Source organism: Dendrobates tinctorius, unplaced genomic scaffold (assembly GCF_039654945.1).
Source record: "Dendrobates tinctorius isolate UK_male_01 unplaced genomic scaffold, ASM3965494v1 ptg000120l, whole genome shotgun sequence".
NCBI lineage: Eukaryota > Metazoa > Chordata > Amphibia > Anura > Dendrobatidae > Dendrobates > Dendrobates tinctorius.
Window position 1 is genome coordinate 27,832,896 of NW_027361788.1, and position 16,100 is coordinate 27,848,995.

General features: G+C 45.0%; 1 protein-coding gene across 2 annotated transcripts in view; it reads right to left on the bottom strand.

Moving 5' to 3' along the window:
* Positions 1 to 16,100, bottom strand: part of FAM120C (family with sequence similarity 120 member C) — a 47,644-nt gene that overhangs the window by 27,513 nt on the left and 4,031 nt on the right. For both annotated transcript variants that reach the window (XM_073540965.1, XM_073540964.1), the window contains exons 2-4: positions 13,541 to 13,787; positions 9,760 to 9,842; positions 7,799 to 7,927 (exon numbers count right to left, since the gene is read on the bottom strand). In XM_073540965.1, the coding sequence (XP_073397066.1) occupies positions 7,799 to 7,927; positions 9,760 to 9,842; positions 13,541 to 13,787 (459 nt within the window). The remainder of the gene's footprint in view (positions 1 to 7,798; positions 7,928 to 9,759; positions 9,843 to 13,540; positions 13,788 to 16,100) is intronic.

A 16,100-nucleotide genomic window follows, 5' to 3' on the forward strand; every position in this document is an offset into this window, starting at 1 on the left:
CGAGGCTTGGACTGAGGGAGGAGGGAACTCGTGTCTCCGGTGGCGTCCTTAATAATCTGGTCCAATTGGGATCCAAAGAGGCATACTCACTGAAAAGGCAGATTTGTAAGAGACTTTTTAGACGACAAGTCCGCCTGCCAGGCTTTGAGCCAAATTGTACGTCGGATTGCCACGACGTTGCTTGACGCCTGAACTGTGCAGGATGCGGCATCCAAAGAAGCAGAAAGCAGATAATCCCCTGCATGGGAAATCTGATTGGCGAGATCGGCCAATCGATCTGGTTGTGCTTTCTCTAGGATGCCCTGACGAAGATCCTCTGCCCAAGTAGCTATGGCCTTTGCTGCCCAAGATGAAGCAAAGATTGGGCATACCGCCGTCGAAGGGAGAGGCAGACGAGTTATCCGTGAGCTCTTTAGCAAACGGGTACAGTACGCCGAGACGCGTTCCTCTTTGAAAGCGTCTGGTCGGATCTTCCCTTTCTCTTGTAAAAATCTTTCCAAACTCGGAATGAAAAGGAAATACCCTGGAGGGTGTTTCCTCCCGTCTGAACGAAACCTCCTGATCTGAGGATTTCGCAGGGGAGTCAGAGATTTCGAAGGTGTGGTTAATTGCCGCGATAAGGTTCTGTACTGTAACCTTCATGTCCGCGTCCTGGCCAGATTCCAGCTTTACAATCCCTTCAGAAGACATATCCGAGAACGCTACACCTCACTCGGGTGAGGAGGCACGGGAGGGCAACTGCTGGGAAGGACTAGGTGCAGATGAGGGGCCAGGAGAGGATTCCGTCCGGAGATCCTGCCTGGGCCTTTTGCAGCTTCTGCTAGCTGGCTCAGATGGAGCGTCTTGTGACCTGCTGGACCCTGCAGAAGTGTCCAGGGGCAACTTGTCAAGAACGGCCACTAGGGACTGAGACACCCTGGTGAGGTCGGCCACAGATTGTGAAAGAGACGAGGCCCAGCCAGGAATGGGTGGTTCGCTTTCCTGTGGCGCAATAGGTGGTTCCTGGAAGGGGTCATGCTGAACGGGATTGCTGCAATCCAGGCAGATGGGAGTAGGCTGACCTGAGGGAAGTTTGCGATTGCAAGAGGAGCATGCGAAGAACTGGACTAGGGTGCCCGTGGGGACTGGCGGACGGCCACGATCAGGCTTAGAAGTAGACATGGTGAAGGAAGAGAAGATGAAAACCTGCGGAACTGCCGGAAGGTTGGGGGACAGAAAGGCAGAGTAGGGTGTCAGTCTGCAGATGCAGAAGTACTCACGGTCTGGTGACCCCGAAAGAGATGAATTAGGCTCCTGCAACTGGCCAGGGACCGACAGGAAGCGCTGGTCTCTGCTTTGGTCTCCGGCTGTCAGGCTGCAAAGATGGCGACAGCCCGACGTGAGGAAGTAAAAGCGCGGTTTCTGTGCAAGAAGAAGGGCGGAGCTAGTCGCCTCCACCAGAGGGAAAACCCACCCCCCCTTCCCAGCCACAAGCCTGAAGAGGCGGTGGGAGGGCTTAGAAAGGCAACGGCCTATGAGAGCGGACGGGGCGTGGCCGCGAAGGCCCAAATTGAAGCCGGGGGCTAAATTAGACATGGCGGCCGCCTGTCAGCACGGGGCGGCGCGGAAGAACTGCGGCGCAGCCGCGCCCGCCCCTAAGAAGAATGCCGCCCTAGCCCTGCTCCCAGACGCCACCCTACGCAAAAATACCGGCGTTGGGGTGAAGAAAGCCCGCACCGCAGCTGGGGCCATAAGGGATGCGGCGACTGGGAAGCGCCGGCCGCTGATAACCTGCGGCGCTACTTTGGCGCCGCCACCCGGCGTCCTTATGGAGACTCTGGGAGCGGTGGTGTCTTCTTCTGGTCCAATAAAGGTACCTTCCATATCCCACGCTGTCTGTCCATTCAGTCTTCGCGCCTCATCCAACCGACAGGCTCTGGTGGGCGAGTGGGTGGGAGGCAGGGGGCAAGGACCATCCGTCTTCGCTGGCACGTCCTGTGCTGAGCCCGTGGTCCGCCCGGAGAACTATGAGGATACGGGGTGACAGTACACGCCGTACTCATAGTCTCTTGTGGGAGTACAGTTGTGACCGTTCACACTGTATCCCGCCTAAGACCTGAAAGGGAACGACGCACATCGAGGTAGATATGGGTCCAATGAAGGACCCGTGTCCACCTCCTACTGACACTAAGCTAAACTGAGGAAATTCCCTGCCGGTCGGTGGGGTGTACACTGCGGAGGAGGAGCTAACCTTTTTTTGCATAGTGTCAGCCTCCTAGTGGCAGCAGCATACACCCATGGTCTCTGTGTCCCCCAATAAGGCGAACGAGAAAAAAAAAAATAAAGCAGTGATAATAAAAAAAAATTGGAGTCCGGCTCAACAAGACTGGATTTTACTTTTCTTTTTCAAAAGAAATTATAGTGCATACAAAAGAAAATTCATGGACAACAATAATTTGCAGTTTTGTAATGTCATTCTATTATTTGCTATATCGCTTCTAATATGTAACACCTAATTGTTAAGTGAATTAAGAACATCTGTGTTATACCTTGTAAAATAATATATAAATGACTGCATGTTATTTGACCATTAGTCATGAGTAAGACTGCTTAGTGCAGTTGAAACGCATTGACTGGGTCACGTCGACCATGAAAATTATGCACTATGATTTCTTTTGAAAAAAAAAAAAAAAAAAAAAAAGGAAAATCCAGTCCTGTTGAGCTGGACTCCAAATTTTTTTATTATCCTAGTTGTGAGGCCAGGGCGAGGCAGGTGTCTGAGCCCCAGGTGGATGAGCATAGAGCAACTGGGTGAGCTGGAATTAAGTTTTTATAATATACAAAGCAGCCTCAGTGTATCCTATGTTATGAATATACAACAGTCACAGTGTATCCTACTTGATGTATATACCACATTTCAGAGTATCCTATGCGATTTATATATAGAAGTCTCAGGGTATCCTATATGGTGTATATACAGCAGTCTCAGGGTATTTTATTTGATGTATATAGCAGTCTCAGAGAATCCTATGTGATTTATTAACAGCAGTCTCAGTGTATCCTATGTGATGCAGATATATATACACATACAGCAGTCTCAGCGTAACCTATGTGATGTATATACAGCAATCTCAGTGTATCCTCTCATGTACAGCACCATGGAATCAATGGTGCTATATAAATAATAATATCCTATGTGATGTATATATAGAATTGCCACTGTATCCTATCATATCGCATGTGATGTATACAGCAGTCTCAGTGTATCTTATGTGATGTAAATATATACAGTGGGGCAAAAAAGTATTTAGTCAGTCAGCAATAGTGCAAGTTCCACCACTTAAAAAGATGAGAGGCGTCTGTAATTTACATCATAGGTAGACCTCAACTATGGGAGACAAACTGAGAAAAAAAAATCCAGAAAATCACATTGTCTGTTTTTTTTTCATTTTATTTGCATATTATGGTGGAAAATAAGTATTTGGTCAGAAACAAGCAAACAAGATTTCTGGCTCTCACAGACCTGTAACTTCTTCTTTAAGAGTCTCCTCTTTCCTCCACTCATTACCTGTAGTAATGGCACCTGTTTAAACTTGTTATCAGTATAAAAAGACACCTGTGCACACCCTCAAACAGTCTGACTCCAAACTCCACTATGGTGAAGACCAAAGAGCTGTCAAAGGACACCAGAAACAAAATTGTAGCCCTGCACCAGGCTGGGAAGACTGAATCTGCAATAGCCAACCAGCTTGGAGTGAAGAAATCAACTGTGGGAGCAATAATTAGAAAATGGAAGACATACAAGACCACTGATAATCTCCCTCGATCTGGTGCTCCACGCAAAATCCCACCCCGTGGGGTCAGAATGATCACAAGAACGGTGAGCAAAAATCCCAGAACCACGCGGGGGGACCTAGTGAATGAACTGCAGAGAGCTGGGACCAATGTAACAAGGCCTACCATAAGTAACACACTACGCCACCATGGACTCAGATCCTGCAGTGCCAGACGTGTCCCACTACTTAAGCCTGTACATGTCCGGGCTCGTCTGAAGTTTGCTAGAGAGCATTTGGATGATCCAGAGGAGTTTTGGGAGAATGTCCTATGGTCTGATGAAACCAAACTGGAACTGTTTGGTAGAAACACAACTTGTCGTGTTTGAAGGAAAAAGAATACTGAGTTGCATCCATCAAACACCATACCTACTGTAAAGCATGGTGGTGGAAACATCATGCTTTGGGGCTGTTTCTCTGCAAAGGGGCCAGGACGACTGATCCGGGTACATGAAAGAATGAATGGGGCCATGTATCGTGAGATTTTGAGTGCAAACCTCCTTCCATCAGCAAGGGCATTGCAGATGAAACGTGGCTGGGTCTTTCAACATGACAATGATCCAAAGCACACCGCCAGGGCAACGAAGGAGTGGCTTCGTAAGAAGCATTTCAAGGTCCTGGAGTGGCCTAGCCAGTCTCCAGATCTCAACCCTATAGAAAACCTTTGGAGGGAGTTGAAAGTCCGTGTTGCCAAGCGAAAAGCCAAAAACATCACTGCTCTAGAGGAGATCTGCATGGAGGAATGGGCCAACATACCAACAACAGTGTGTGGCAACCTTGTGAAGACTTACAGAAAACGTTTGACCTCTGTCATTGCCAACAAAGGATATATCACAAAGTATTGAGATGAAATTTTGTTTCTGACCAAATACTTATTTTCCACCATAATATGCAAATAAAATGAAAAAAAACAGACAAAGTGATTTTCTGGATTTTTTTTTCTCAGTTTGTCTCCCATAGCTGAGGTCTACCTATGATGTAAATTACAGACGCCTCTCATCTTTTTAAGTGGTGGAACTTGCACTATTGCTGACTGACTAAATACTTTTTTGCCCCACTGTACATACAGCAGTCTCCGTGTATCTTATGTCATGCATATAGAAGTCTCAGTATATCCTATGTGATGTATATAATGCAGTCTCAGTGCATATTATGTGATGTATATACAGCAGTCTCAGTGTGTCTTACGTAATGTCTATAAAGCAGTCTCCGTGTGTCTTAAGTGATGTATATACAGCAATCTGAGTACTACGTGATGTATATATTGCAGTCTCAGTGTATCCTACGTGATGTATATACAGCAGTCTGTGTATCCTATGTGATTTATATATAGTAGTGTCACTGTATCCAATGTTATATATATACTGCAGCCTCAGTGTATCCTAGGTGATATATATATATATATATATATAGCAGTGTCACTGTATCCTATGTTATATATGTAATGCAGCCTCAGTGTAGCCTATGTAATGTATATACAGCAGTCTCAGAGTATCCTACATTTTGTATATACAGCAGTATATCTTGCGATGTGTATACAGTTGTGGCCAAAAGTATTGACACCCCTGCAATTCTGTCAGATAATACTCAGTTTCTTCCTGAAAATGATTGCAAACACAAATTCTTTGGTATTATTATCTTCATTTAATTTGTCTTAAATGAAAAACACAAAAGAGAATGAAGCAAAAAATTGATCATTTCACACAAAACTCCAAAAATGGGCCAGACAAAAGTATTGGCACCCTCAGCCTAATACTTGGTTGCACAACCTTTAGCCAAAATAACTGTGACCAACCTCTTCCGGTAACCATCAATGAGTTTCTTACAATGCTCTGCTGGAATTTTAGACCATTCTTCTTTGGCAAACTGCTCCAGGTCCCTGATATTAGAAGGGTGCCTTCTCCAAACTGCCATTTTTAGATCTCTCCACAGGTGTTCTACGGGATTCAGGTCTGGACTCATTGCTGGCCACCTTGGAAGTCTCCAGTCCTTTCTCTCAAACCATTTTCTAGTGCTGTTTGAAGTGTGTTTTGGGTCATTGTCCTGCTGGAAGACCCATGACCTCTGAGGGAGACCCAGCTTTCTCACACTGGGCCCTACATTATGCTGCAAAATTTGTTGGTAGTCTTCAGACTTCATAATGCCATGCACACGGTCAAGCAGTCCAGTGCCAGAGGCAGCAAAGCAACCCCAAAACATCAGGGAACCTCTGCCATGTTTGACTGTAGGGACCGTGTTCTTTTCTTTGAATGCCTCTTTTTTTCTCCTGTAAACTCTATGTTGATGCCTTTGCCCAAAAAGCTCTACTTTTGTCTCATCTGACCAGAGAACATTCGTCCAAAACGTTTAGGCTTTTTCAGGTAAGTTTTGGCAAACTCCAGCCTGGCTTTTTTATGTCTCGGTGTAAGAAGTGGGGTCTTCCTGGGTCTCCTACCATACAGTCCCTTTTCATTCAGACGCTGACGGATAGTACGGGTTGACACTGTTGTACCCTCGGACTGCAGGACAGCTTGAACTTGTTTGGATGTTAGTCGAGGTTCTTTATCCAACATCCGCACAATCTTGCGTTGAAATCTCTTGTCAATTTTTCTTTTCCGGCCACATCTAGGGAGGTTAGCCACAGTGCCATGGGCTTTAAACTTCTTGATGACACTGCGCACGGTAGACACAGGAACATTCAGGTCTTTGGAGATGGACTTGTAGCCTTGACATTGCTCATGCTTCGTCACAATTTGGTTTCTCAAGTCCTCAGACAGTTCTTTGGTCTTCTTTCTTTTCTCCATGCTCAATGTGGTACACACAAGGACACAGGACAGAGGTCGAGTCAACTTTAATCCATGTCAACAGGCTGGAAGTGTGATTTAGTTATTGGCAACACCTGTTAGGTGCCACAGGTAAGATACAGGTGCTGTTAATTACACAAATTAGAGAAGCATCACATGATTTTTCGAACAGTGCCAATACTTTTGTCCACCCTCTTTTTTATGTTTGGTGTGGAATTATATCCAATTTGGCTTTAGGACAATTCTTTTTGTGTTTTTTAATGTAAGACAAATTAAATGAAGATAATAATACCAAAGAATTTGTGTTTGCAATCATTTTCAGGAAGAAACTGAGTATTATCTGACAGTATAGCAGGGGTGTCAATACTTTTGGCCACAACTGTGTATCAGTCTCAATCTCTTCTATGTTATGTATGTACAGTGGTCCCAGTGCATCATATGTGATGTATATACAGCAGGGTCAGTGTGTGCTACGTGATGTATATACAGTAATCTCAGTTTGTCTTATGTGGTGTATACATCAGTCTCAGTGTATCCTATGAAATGCAGCTATGGCTGGTGACTCTCCTGTTTGTGATTTTTTTTGCTTTCCGCTCTTGCAATCAGGAGAGATTGCAACACATAAAATAATCCTCATAAAATAGACAACAATCTGTGTAAGTCAGTGGAGATTTATAACCGTAGCTTACCACTGTATGAACAGACCTATTATATCACTCCTCTCTCATCATACTTGCCAACTATCTTGGGATTTATGGCCTAAAAGGCGACAGGGTTTATGCATCCTCCACCCAAACTTAACTATTCTTGGGTGGGCTGGGGCAGGATTTGTGGCCACACATAGACATCCAATCCCGTAACAGTTGGCAAGTACCGTATGTCTTATATAAAGCATAAATTATAACTTCATCTCATCTGCGTGGGAAACATCTACAGAAACATGGAGGGTGGAGCTGGTGGGGAGCAGTTTGAGACTGACCTTCAGGCTACACAGAACATGTACTGGACAGGTGGTCACACTGGGAATCATACGACACAAGTGCTTATAATAAAGGGGCAAAATATACGGCTACAACTGAGCAGACACAATAAATTCCACAGCTAGAAAATTGTGGGTGAGTTAACTTCATGTTTGCAAATGGAATTTCCTAATATTTCTGATAAAAGGACATGATATCATTTGCCATCTGATTTCCTACTCACCTGCGAATGCCTGAATATCTCCTTCCCCACAGCGTCGAGATTAGAGGCGTCTTTAATAGTTGCCACATACTCGGAGACCGCTTTTATAACCACATCACAAGGTGGCAGGACAAGCTGGTGAGCGCGGACCTGCAAGTAGCACCACATTAGATCATACAAGGAGCACAGACTTAAAGGGAGCTTGTCAGCAGGATTGTGCACGGTAACCTACAGACAGTGTCAGGTTGGCAACTTTATACTGAATAAAATGATACCTGGTGATGAAATCCGTCTTGTGGCTGTTTCTTAATCTTTATTTTCAGTTTTCTGTTAGTGAGATTCTCGTGTGCTAAGGCGGGGTCGGGGTATGTGGTGCTCTGCTTAGCTATTCATAATGCAGACTGCTGACAGGTCACTGATCCCTCACTGACCTGCCCCCTAGTTTACATAATGAATACCATCACATACTGAATTTAAAAAAAACGCTTCTGCATGCAGGTGCTGGCCGTGGCACCTGCGCTGCAGCATAATCGCATGGTTACTGTGCACTTAATCCCTTTTGCAGATTTACTTGAGGAAAAAAAAAAGTCATTTTGAAAATGATGCCCCGGGGTGCCTACGCAGTAGCAGCTATCAGTTTGCATAGAGATCCGATAGCTGCTGTTGTGCAGGCGCCGGCACCTTGCTGGAGAAGGAAAAAATGTCCTCCACCAAGATGGCACCGCCTGCGCATGTGCAATAGCAGCTGTTGGCTCTCTCCGAGACCTGCTACTGCGCACATTTTTTTTCCTTCAAGTAAATCTGTAAAAGGGATTAAGTGCACAGTAACCATGAGATTATGCTGCAGCGCGGGGCCACGGCCGGCACCTGCCTGTAAAAGCTAGGGATCAGTGACCTGTCAGCAGTCTGCATTATGAATATCTAATCAGAGCAGCACATACCCTATCTCCACATTAGGACACGGGCATATCATTAACACAAAACTGAAAATAAGGATTAAAAAACAACCATAACACGGATTTCATCATCAGGTATCATTGTAATCACTATAATGGCGCCGACCTGACACTGTGTGTAGGTTACTGTGCACAATCCTGCTGACAGGTTCCCTTTAATATGGTCTTTCCAGATGCTGGCTTGGCAATTAGCGGCCACTGCCATAAAGGCTTAGCCTTAAAGGGGTTTTCCCAGGATAATAAATCCTTCCTAAGTAAAAGATAATGCAAAAGAAATTTTTTTTTTCAAAATAATTTCCAAAAATGGCTACTTTTTATATATCTTGACAACTGGTCTTCCTTTCCTCTGTTTCGAACCTATTTCAACCACCCCCAGACTTCGTCTGCTGCGACCATTCATGCTCAAATAGTATTGGTAGTTTAGCAGAGACCTCACGTAACCCCGTACATGGGTCCAGGCAGACTGTGGTGGTCTCACGGCGTGGGCAGAGCACACACACAGTGTGCGATCATGACGCCGCGATGTGCCAATTGAACCATTTATAGAGCAGTCAGACCTCTGCTTAGAACGATGCGGTCTGCCTTCCTCAGTTGGCTCATCGTGGCGTCATACTGCTTCTCAAAACTGTACACTGAGCATGCTCGGCCCATGCTGTGAGACAACCATGGTTTGCCTGGTCCTATGCAATGGGTTATTTGCCGCCACTTCAGAGACTCCTCTGATGAATGGTATCGCTACCAGGAATATCAATTTCCGAGAGATCCGCCACGGCTGCTGTGTCCCCCTAATGTGATAAATGTGGTTAGAAGCAAATAGGAAGACCAGTGATCAGGACAGATATGGGAGCCTGACATATATTTAAAAAAAAATGAATTTGATTGGAAAAAAGTTTTAATGTTTCCAAAATCGTTTACATAGGAAGGATTTAATATCCTGGTAAAACCCCTTTAAGGGATCCTGACTGGGAAAAGGGGAACTACAGGCTGCCAATTAGTATAAAGTATGGAAAGCAGCATCTAAATCACCTTGAGTGAAGCGAGAGGATGATCTGGTCCCAGCAGACTCCAATGAAATGCGGCCAAGTCCTCATCGGGAAGAATATGATTACCTACATCGATAAAAAGACACGGGCGGATTAACCGAAGACTTACAGCGTGTACTGACAGCATTATCTAATATTCATCACATGTAATGTTAGGGGGCACTACAGCCGAGCCACAAGTAGTAGACGCCAAGACATGTGGTTATCAGGGACCGCATTGCATGTGTGTTAATACTACATGGAAGTCTCTAAAATAGGTAAGAATATAATGCAGAGCACCAAGTATATAGAAGGCAGCCACAAGGGCATCTCATGACTATACGGGATCATCTACGCAGAACGGACATAAAGCAATTGCGTATTTCGATGCAAATTCTGCGAATCCCCCCCCCCCCTCATACAACGGTGCATTACCAAGAGTCAATCCACACTGAGAAATAAATGACTCGCTGCGGATTTATTTCAAACCCACACAGCAGGTTTTTTTTTTTTGTGCCACGTGAAGGAGTCATCCACATTCCTGCAACTGGGATCTGCTGAAAATCAGCAACATTTCCGCTAAGCGTGGACAAAGACGGAGTCTCATGGTCAGAGAGTTCTAAATTTGGCCAAATTGTCATCCTAAGTAGCTAGAATACCATACTGTGCGTTTGCCATATTACTCTTTGGAAAATGCTTGTCGTGAAGACCCTCATTCTGGGCAGTGAGGAGGGGGTTGTCGTCCAACAATGCATTCAAGGGGGTTTCCGCTATCAGAAACCCCATCTCCTGCAGTTTTGTTTTTTTTTAACCTGCCAAAAAGATATAGGTGATAATGTATGACTCCCTCGGAACTGGATACTAGAGCACTAATCTCCCCTACTGAGAAGCAAAGATCTCAGTGTGAACAGTGACTTCTCAGTTCACTTCTATGGGACTTACAGACGACCGTTCTATAGAAGTGAATGGAGTAGTAGTCCTGCATTCATATAAGAGACTTTGGGACTCCTATTCTCAGGATTATTGGGGGTCCCAGCAATCGGACTCTGAGCGATCATACATGTTATCACCTAGCCTGTGGCTAACAGCCATTGAATTTTGTGTGCACTTACTTACAATCTGTGCAAATTCCTATTAAGACAGTGAGGAGCAGGTGTCAGGGCCCGGACGATGTGAATCGTATACTTGACAATTGTTTGGAAGGACTTTTCAACATCAGCAGACGCCTACTATTCCTCTGTGCTGCTGTTACATTGCAGCATAACGCAGCCCACCAGGGATCTCTGGCCACATCACTTGTATTAAGTCCAGCTGTGTAGAAAAGGAATGGCACTCACCATTCTTAAAAATCCAAACTTTATTGCGACATGAAAGTCTTCGACAGGGGAGCCACGGTCCGTTCTTTGTTCACATTGCTCCCCTACTGAAGACTTTCATGTCGCAATAAAGTTTGGATTTTTAAGAACGGTGAGTGCCATTCCTTTTCTACACAGCTGGACATTGTATGCTTTTTTTCTGGCCTGAGCACCCATTCCTTTTGGGGCGATAAAGCACTCAATTTGTGTGAGATTTATTGGTCTGACCAGGCACCTGGAGGGCACAGTGGTCCTGATTCACTTTGCCTTTTCGTTTTGTCACCTGTATTATGGCCGAAGTCGCTGTGCATGTCGTGAAAGTGGTTACGTGTGCATTGCTGCTCCATTTACATAGAAAAGTACTTAAAACTAAGACCCTAACCTATCAACACTAAAACAACACCCCATAACCAAAGCACAGGGCACCACAATCTGGTAACAGACATTTTCTAAAATTACTGTTATTTTACAAATTGCTTTGTTTTCATCTATCCTGATGTTTGCAGGATAAAAGCCTTTAAATCTGCACCCTGAATGTTTATTATGGGATTGTGTTCCTTTCAGGTTTAATAGGATCCCCGCTTCCCTCTTGACTTTCCATAACAGAAGAGTATTTCCTTCTCATATATTAATGGTAAATCTGCATGAAGCAGATCCCACCAAGAGGCTCTATCGTGTTCCGAGAGTGGAAATAGGTGGTCAAAACGCACAAATCATATGCCAAAACGTACAAGAGTGGCATGTGTTTTTAAAGGTTGTGTACACATTCACCATTTTTTATCGTTTCACCTAAACAAAAAAAAATTTAAATTAACTTTGCATATCATTAAGGAGCTATCAATTTTGATAAGTCTTTATAAGAAAATTGCTTTGGATCTACGGTGCAACTGCAAACCCTTAAAGACCCCTTAGGCCTGTTTCACACTTCCGTTTCTGTGTCCGCCAAACGGATCCGTTTCCGTTTTTTTGACGGAAACTGATGCAAACGGATCCGTTTTTTTGACGGATCCGCGGTAACCACTAATGGAAGTCTATGGGACAAAAAAATGGATCCTGCAAAAAAATGGCGGATCCGTTTTTTTACGGAAACCAACGGATTTTGACGGATTTGAAAAAACGGAAGTGTGAAACAGGCCTTAGTGTGTGTGCACACGTTGCGGATTCCAGTGTGGATTTTCCGCGAGGATTTTGCTAAATCCGCAGGTAAAATGACCTGCGTATTTACCCTGCGTTTTCTATAATGGAGGTGTAAAAACGCTGCGGATTCCGCACAAAGAATTGACGTGCTGCGGAAAATAAACAGCTGCATATCTGCGCTGAATTTTCCGAAGCATATGCACAGTGGATTTGGTTTTCCATAAGCTAACATGGTACTGTACCTCGCATGGAAAACTGCTGCGGATGCACAGGGACAAATTCGCAACGTGTGCATATACCCTTATAGCCATGCACCCCCTTAGTTTTGGCTAACCAGCCCAATTGGTGGGAAGTGGAAAAAAAACAAAAAACAGGTGATCGATGCATCTGACTACACAGGGTTTGTTTGAAGTCTGTTACTATGGAAACACACAGGTCTGATTAGGAGCCTTAGACCCTAGACAACAGGTTTTTTCTTGCTAATCACCAATATTTGGTTTTGGATGCATTGGAACAATAAAAATATCGTTCTCATCTTAAAGGAAGTCTGCACAAACTAAGCAGAGGCGCTCTGCGCACTCTTGACATGGCCAGGTTGCACCTTTCCACCTACTTGTTATTCCTCCATCTACGCCCTCTTCTATTTTGATTGACAGCTCTGGCTTTATAGAGCCGGAGAAGGGCAAAGGTTGAGGGAAAACAAGTAGGTGCACTGAACTGTTTGTACAAGGGCGCGCAGTGTCCGTGACTGGGTTGAGCAGTCATTCAAAGGGTGTTTTTCAGCTCAAAACGAATGTTCAAACCAAGCACAGGCACATCGTCTCACCTACTTGTTTTTTGTCCATCACTGCCCTGGATCTTTATAAAGCCAGAGCTGTCAATCCAGAGGGGGGCAGAGATAGATAGAAAACAAGTAGGTTGGGAGATGCAAGTACACGGAGAATCTGTGCTTGGTTCTGCTGCCAGACTTCCTTTAATCTGGATTGTTATATGGTCGCATGCACACAGCTACACTTTGCTTCCTTTTCTCACCAGAAATGTACAAGACTCAAGCTTTTTTGCAGGAATGACAGCTCTATATGGAGTGTATTTCTCTGCAATGACGGGCGTTACCACTATATGCAGCAGGGGGCAGCACTCCACCTGTAGTGACACTACATCTCCCTGCAGGTTGCTGCCCCCTGATATAGAGGAAACCGTATGGTGCACAAAACCGAACATGGACATTAAATGCAGCCGTATGACTGTGCCCTTTATATCTGCAGGATTTGGGCTCTTTGGTTGCCGCCTTACCCAAAAGGGCAGCGAAGATGGGGAAGTTGCTCATCTTGAGGCCCAGCTGTTTGGCTACCTCTTGCATTAGAAACTGGTTGGTAGTGAGATTCTTCCCATTCCAGCTGAGCTTCAGGGCGTGAGAACTGTAGTAAGAAGGGATGTTACACAAGGCGTATTCAGAGTCATGGGCAATGAGGCCGTGAAATCCGTTCTCCCGAAAGAAGGATACCACTTCCAGGTGATGATCCTCCAAACTCTGAAACACCTGAAATGCAGGAAGGGTCACCGTGTGGGTGATTATTGCTCTTGTCACATCACATTCAGCAGCCAAAGCAATGGATAGAAGGGGGCAGGAAAAGCCGAATGACAGGACAGAGGACACTGCAGAGACGACACCCGCAAGCAAGGAGAGGGAGATAGCGAATGCGAAACACAGACAGAAATATTCAATACAAAAATAATTACAATTTCCCAAGCAAAACTATTAGCAGTTTAAAGAAAAAACTTTATTAAGGAAGAAAAAAAAATTAGGACATTTAAGAGAAAAACAAATACTCCTACTAGAATCGTGTCATGGGAGTTTAGTGCAGGTTAATTTAACATTGTCACCCCCCTGACCCAATGTTGGCATTTCCTAAGCATGATTGGGCATGTTGGATTTCAGCATGCCCGATCCTTCTGTTGTCAAAGGAGACAGAGGTTTCTTGCTGTCCACGGTATATCAAGAGTACATGCACACTTAGCCAAACCCAGCATGCATGCAAATGAGGGTGTCAGGAGGAACAGCTGTCAGCCATCTAATGTAAAGATAAAAAAAACTTCCATCTCTGTCCTTTTATCAACCAGGATCCCAGCAGTGCCAAACAGGGTGGGTTATACGTATATATGTAGTAAAAGGAATCCGTCGGCAGGTCTTTGCTATGTAATCTGAGTGTTGCATGATATAGAGGCAGAGACCCTGATTCCAGCGATGTCGCTTACTGGGCTGTTTACTGTAGTTTTGATAGAATTCCTGTTTTCTCTGTTGTAGCCATGGTCAGAACACTGTTCTGTGTATAACCCCACCCACACCACTGATTGGCAGCTAGCTGACAGTGTACGCAGGAAGCTGCCAATCACTGGTGGAGGTGGGGTTACACAGAATAGCGGGACTGCTGTACATGTGGGACCTAGTCCGGCAGTGAATCTCCTGCTGACAGCACACTGACTGTATTGAAACTGTAACACAGCCTAGTAAGGGACACATAGCTGGAATCAGGCTCACTTGCTCTTAGTCCTGCTGCTCTCAGATTAAGTAGCAGAAACCTGCTGACAGATTTTCTTTAATAAAAGCTGTAAAAGTAAAGTTTCACTGACTACTCCCCATTATGTATTCATAGGACTTCATACCCAGGTAGGATTGAAGCCTTCTTCCTCTTGGCACTGAAAAAAAACAAAACATTACATTTTACAGCTCACCGCTGCTAGAGTGCAAAACCAACCTAATACAAGGTGAGCTGTTGACCAAGCTAAAATAATTAGTGCCGCGCCTCCTGAGGCCGCATAGGGCTGCTAGAATAATCGCTACTCCAGACTCCTCAGCCTGTGGCTGCCATAGCATGCTGAGAGTTGTAGTGTCGCTAGAGCCGACGAGCTGCTGCTAGCATCCACTGGTCTGTAAGATAATGCGGGATTTCTCGGATGACGTGTTCTAGCCTCTTTCTGCTGCGGCCGCCAGGATGGTTGTTGGTATCCCACGTAGCGTGCATTCTGTTTATGCCAATTTTTTCTGACCCTCCGCTCTCCTGTTTTGTAGTCCAGTACTGATCAGGAATTAACCACTGCCTGCTCGCCACCTTATCAAGTGTTGCTACAAATAAATGCCCTCTAAATGCCACCTTGGCTCCGCCGCCAGCTAAATACTGTCACTCAGTGCCCGTTAACAAAATCGATCCATCCCCATTGAGCTCAGAGAGGGTCCCAAATGGGGGAACTCTACCTATCACACCTGTATACCTTAACAGTGTTGGACCCCACAAATTAACTCTTTCAGGGTTTATTTATATGGGACTCATTCATCTTGGCATCTGTTATGACCTATGTGATTACTGTAATGTCTATCGTCTGTACAAGTCGCCTCTAAAATGTAAAGTGCTGCGGAATATGTCGGCGCTATAGAAATAAAATTATTATTATGATATGGGACTGAACCGTTTTATGTACTTCCCTGTGACAACACTTTCACAGTTACCTAGCAGGCCGGACTGGTGGCCTCGTAGGTCAGAGGTGTATTCAGTCACAGATCAGGCAGGTTTACACAGGCACGTACTAAAGTCCATCCGCTGGTTATTACCACACAGTTTCGTCAGAAGTCGCCCAGAATTGGTCACACAATTAAAAAGGTTTTAAGTGAAGTAGAAAAACCATGGCTGCTCTGACAGAAACAGCGCCACTCTTGTCCAGGGGCTGGACCCGGTACAGCAGCTCTGCTCCATCTGCTCGATTTCCAGGATTTTCTACTCTCATACAAAACCATTATTGCATATTACCTGCAAGTGCCACACAGAACAAGGTGGCATTGGTAGGGTGAGGGGGGCAC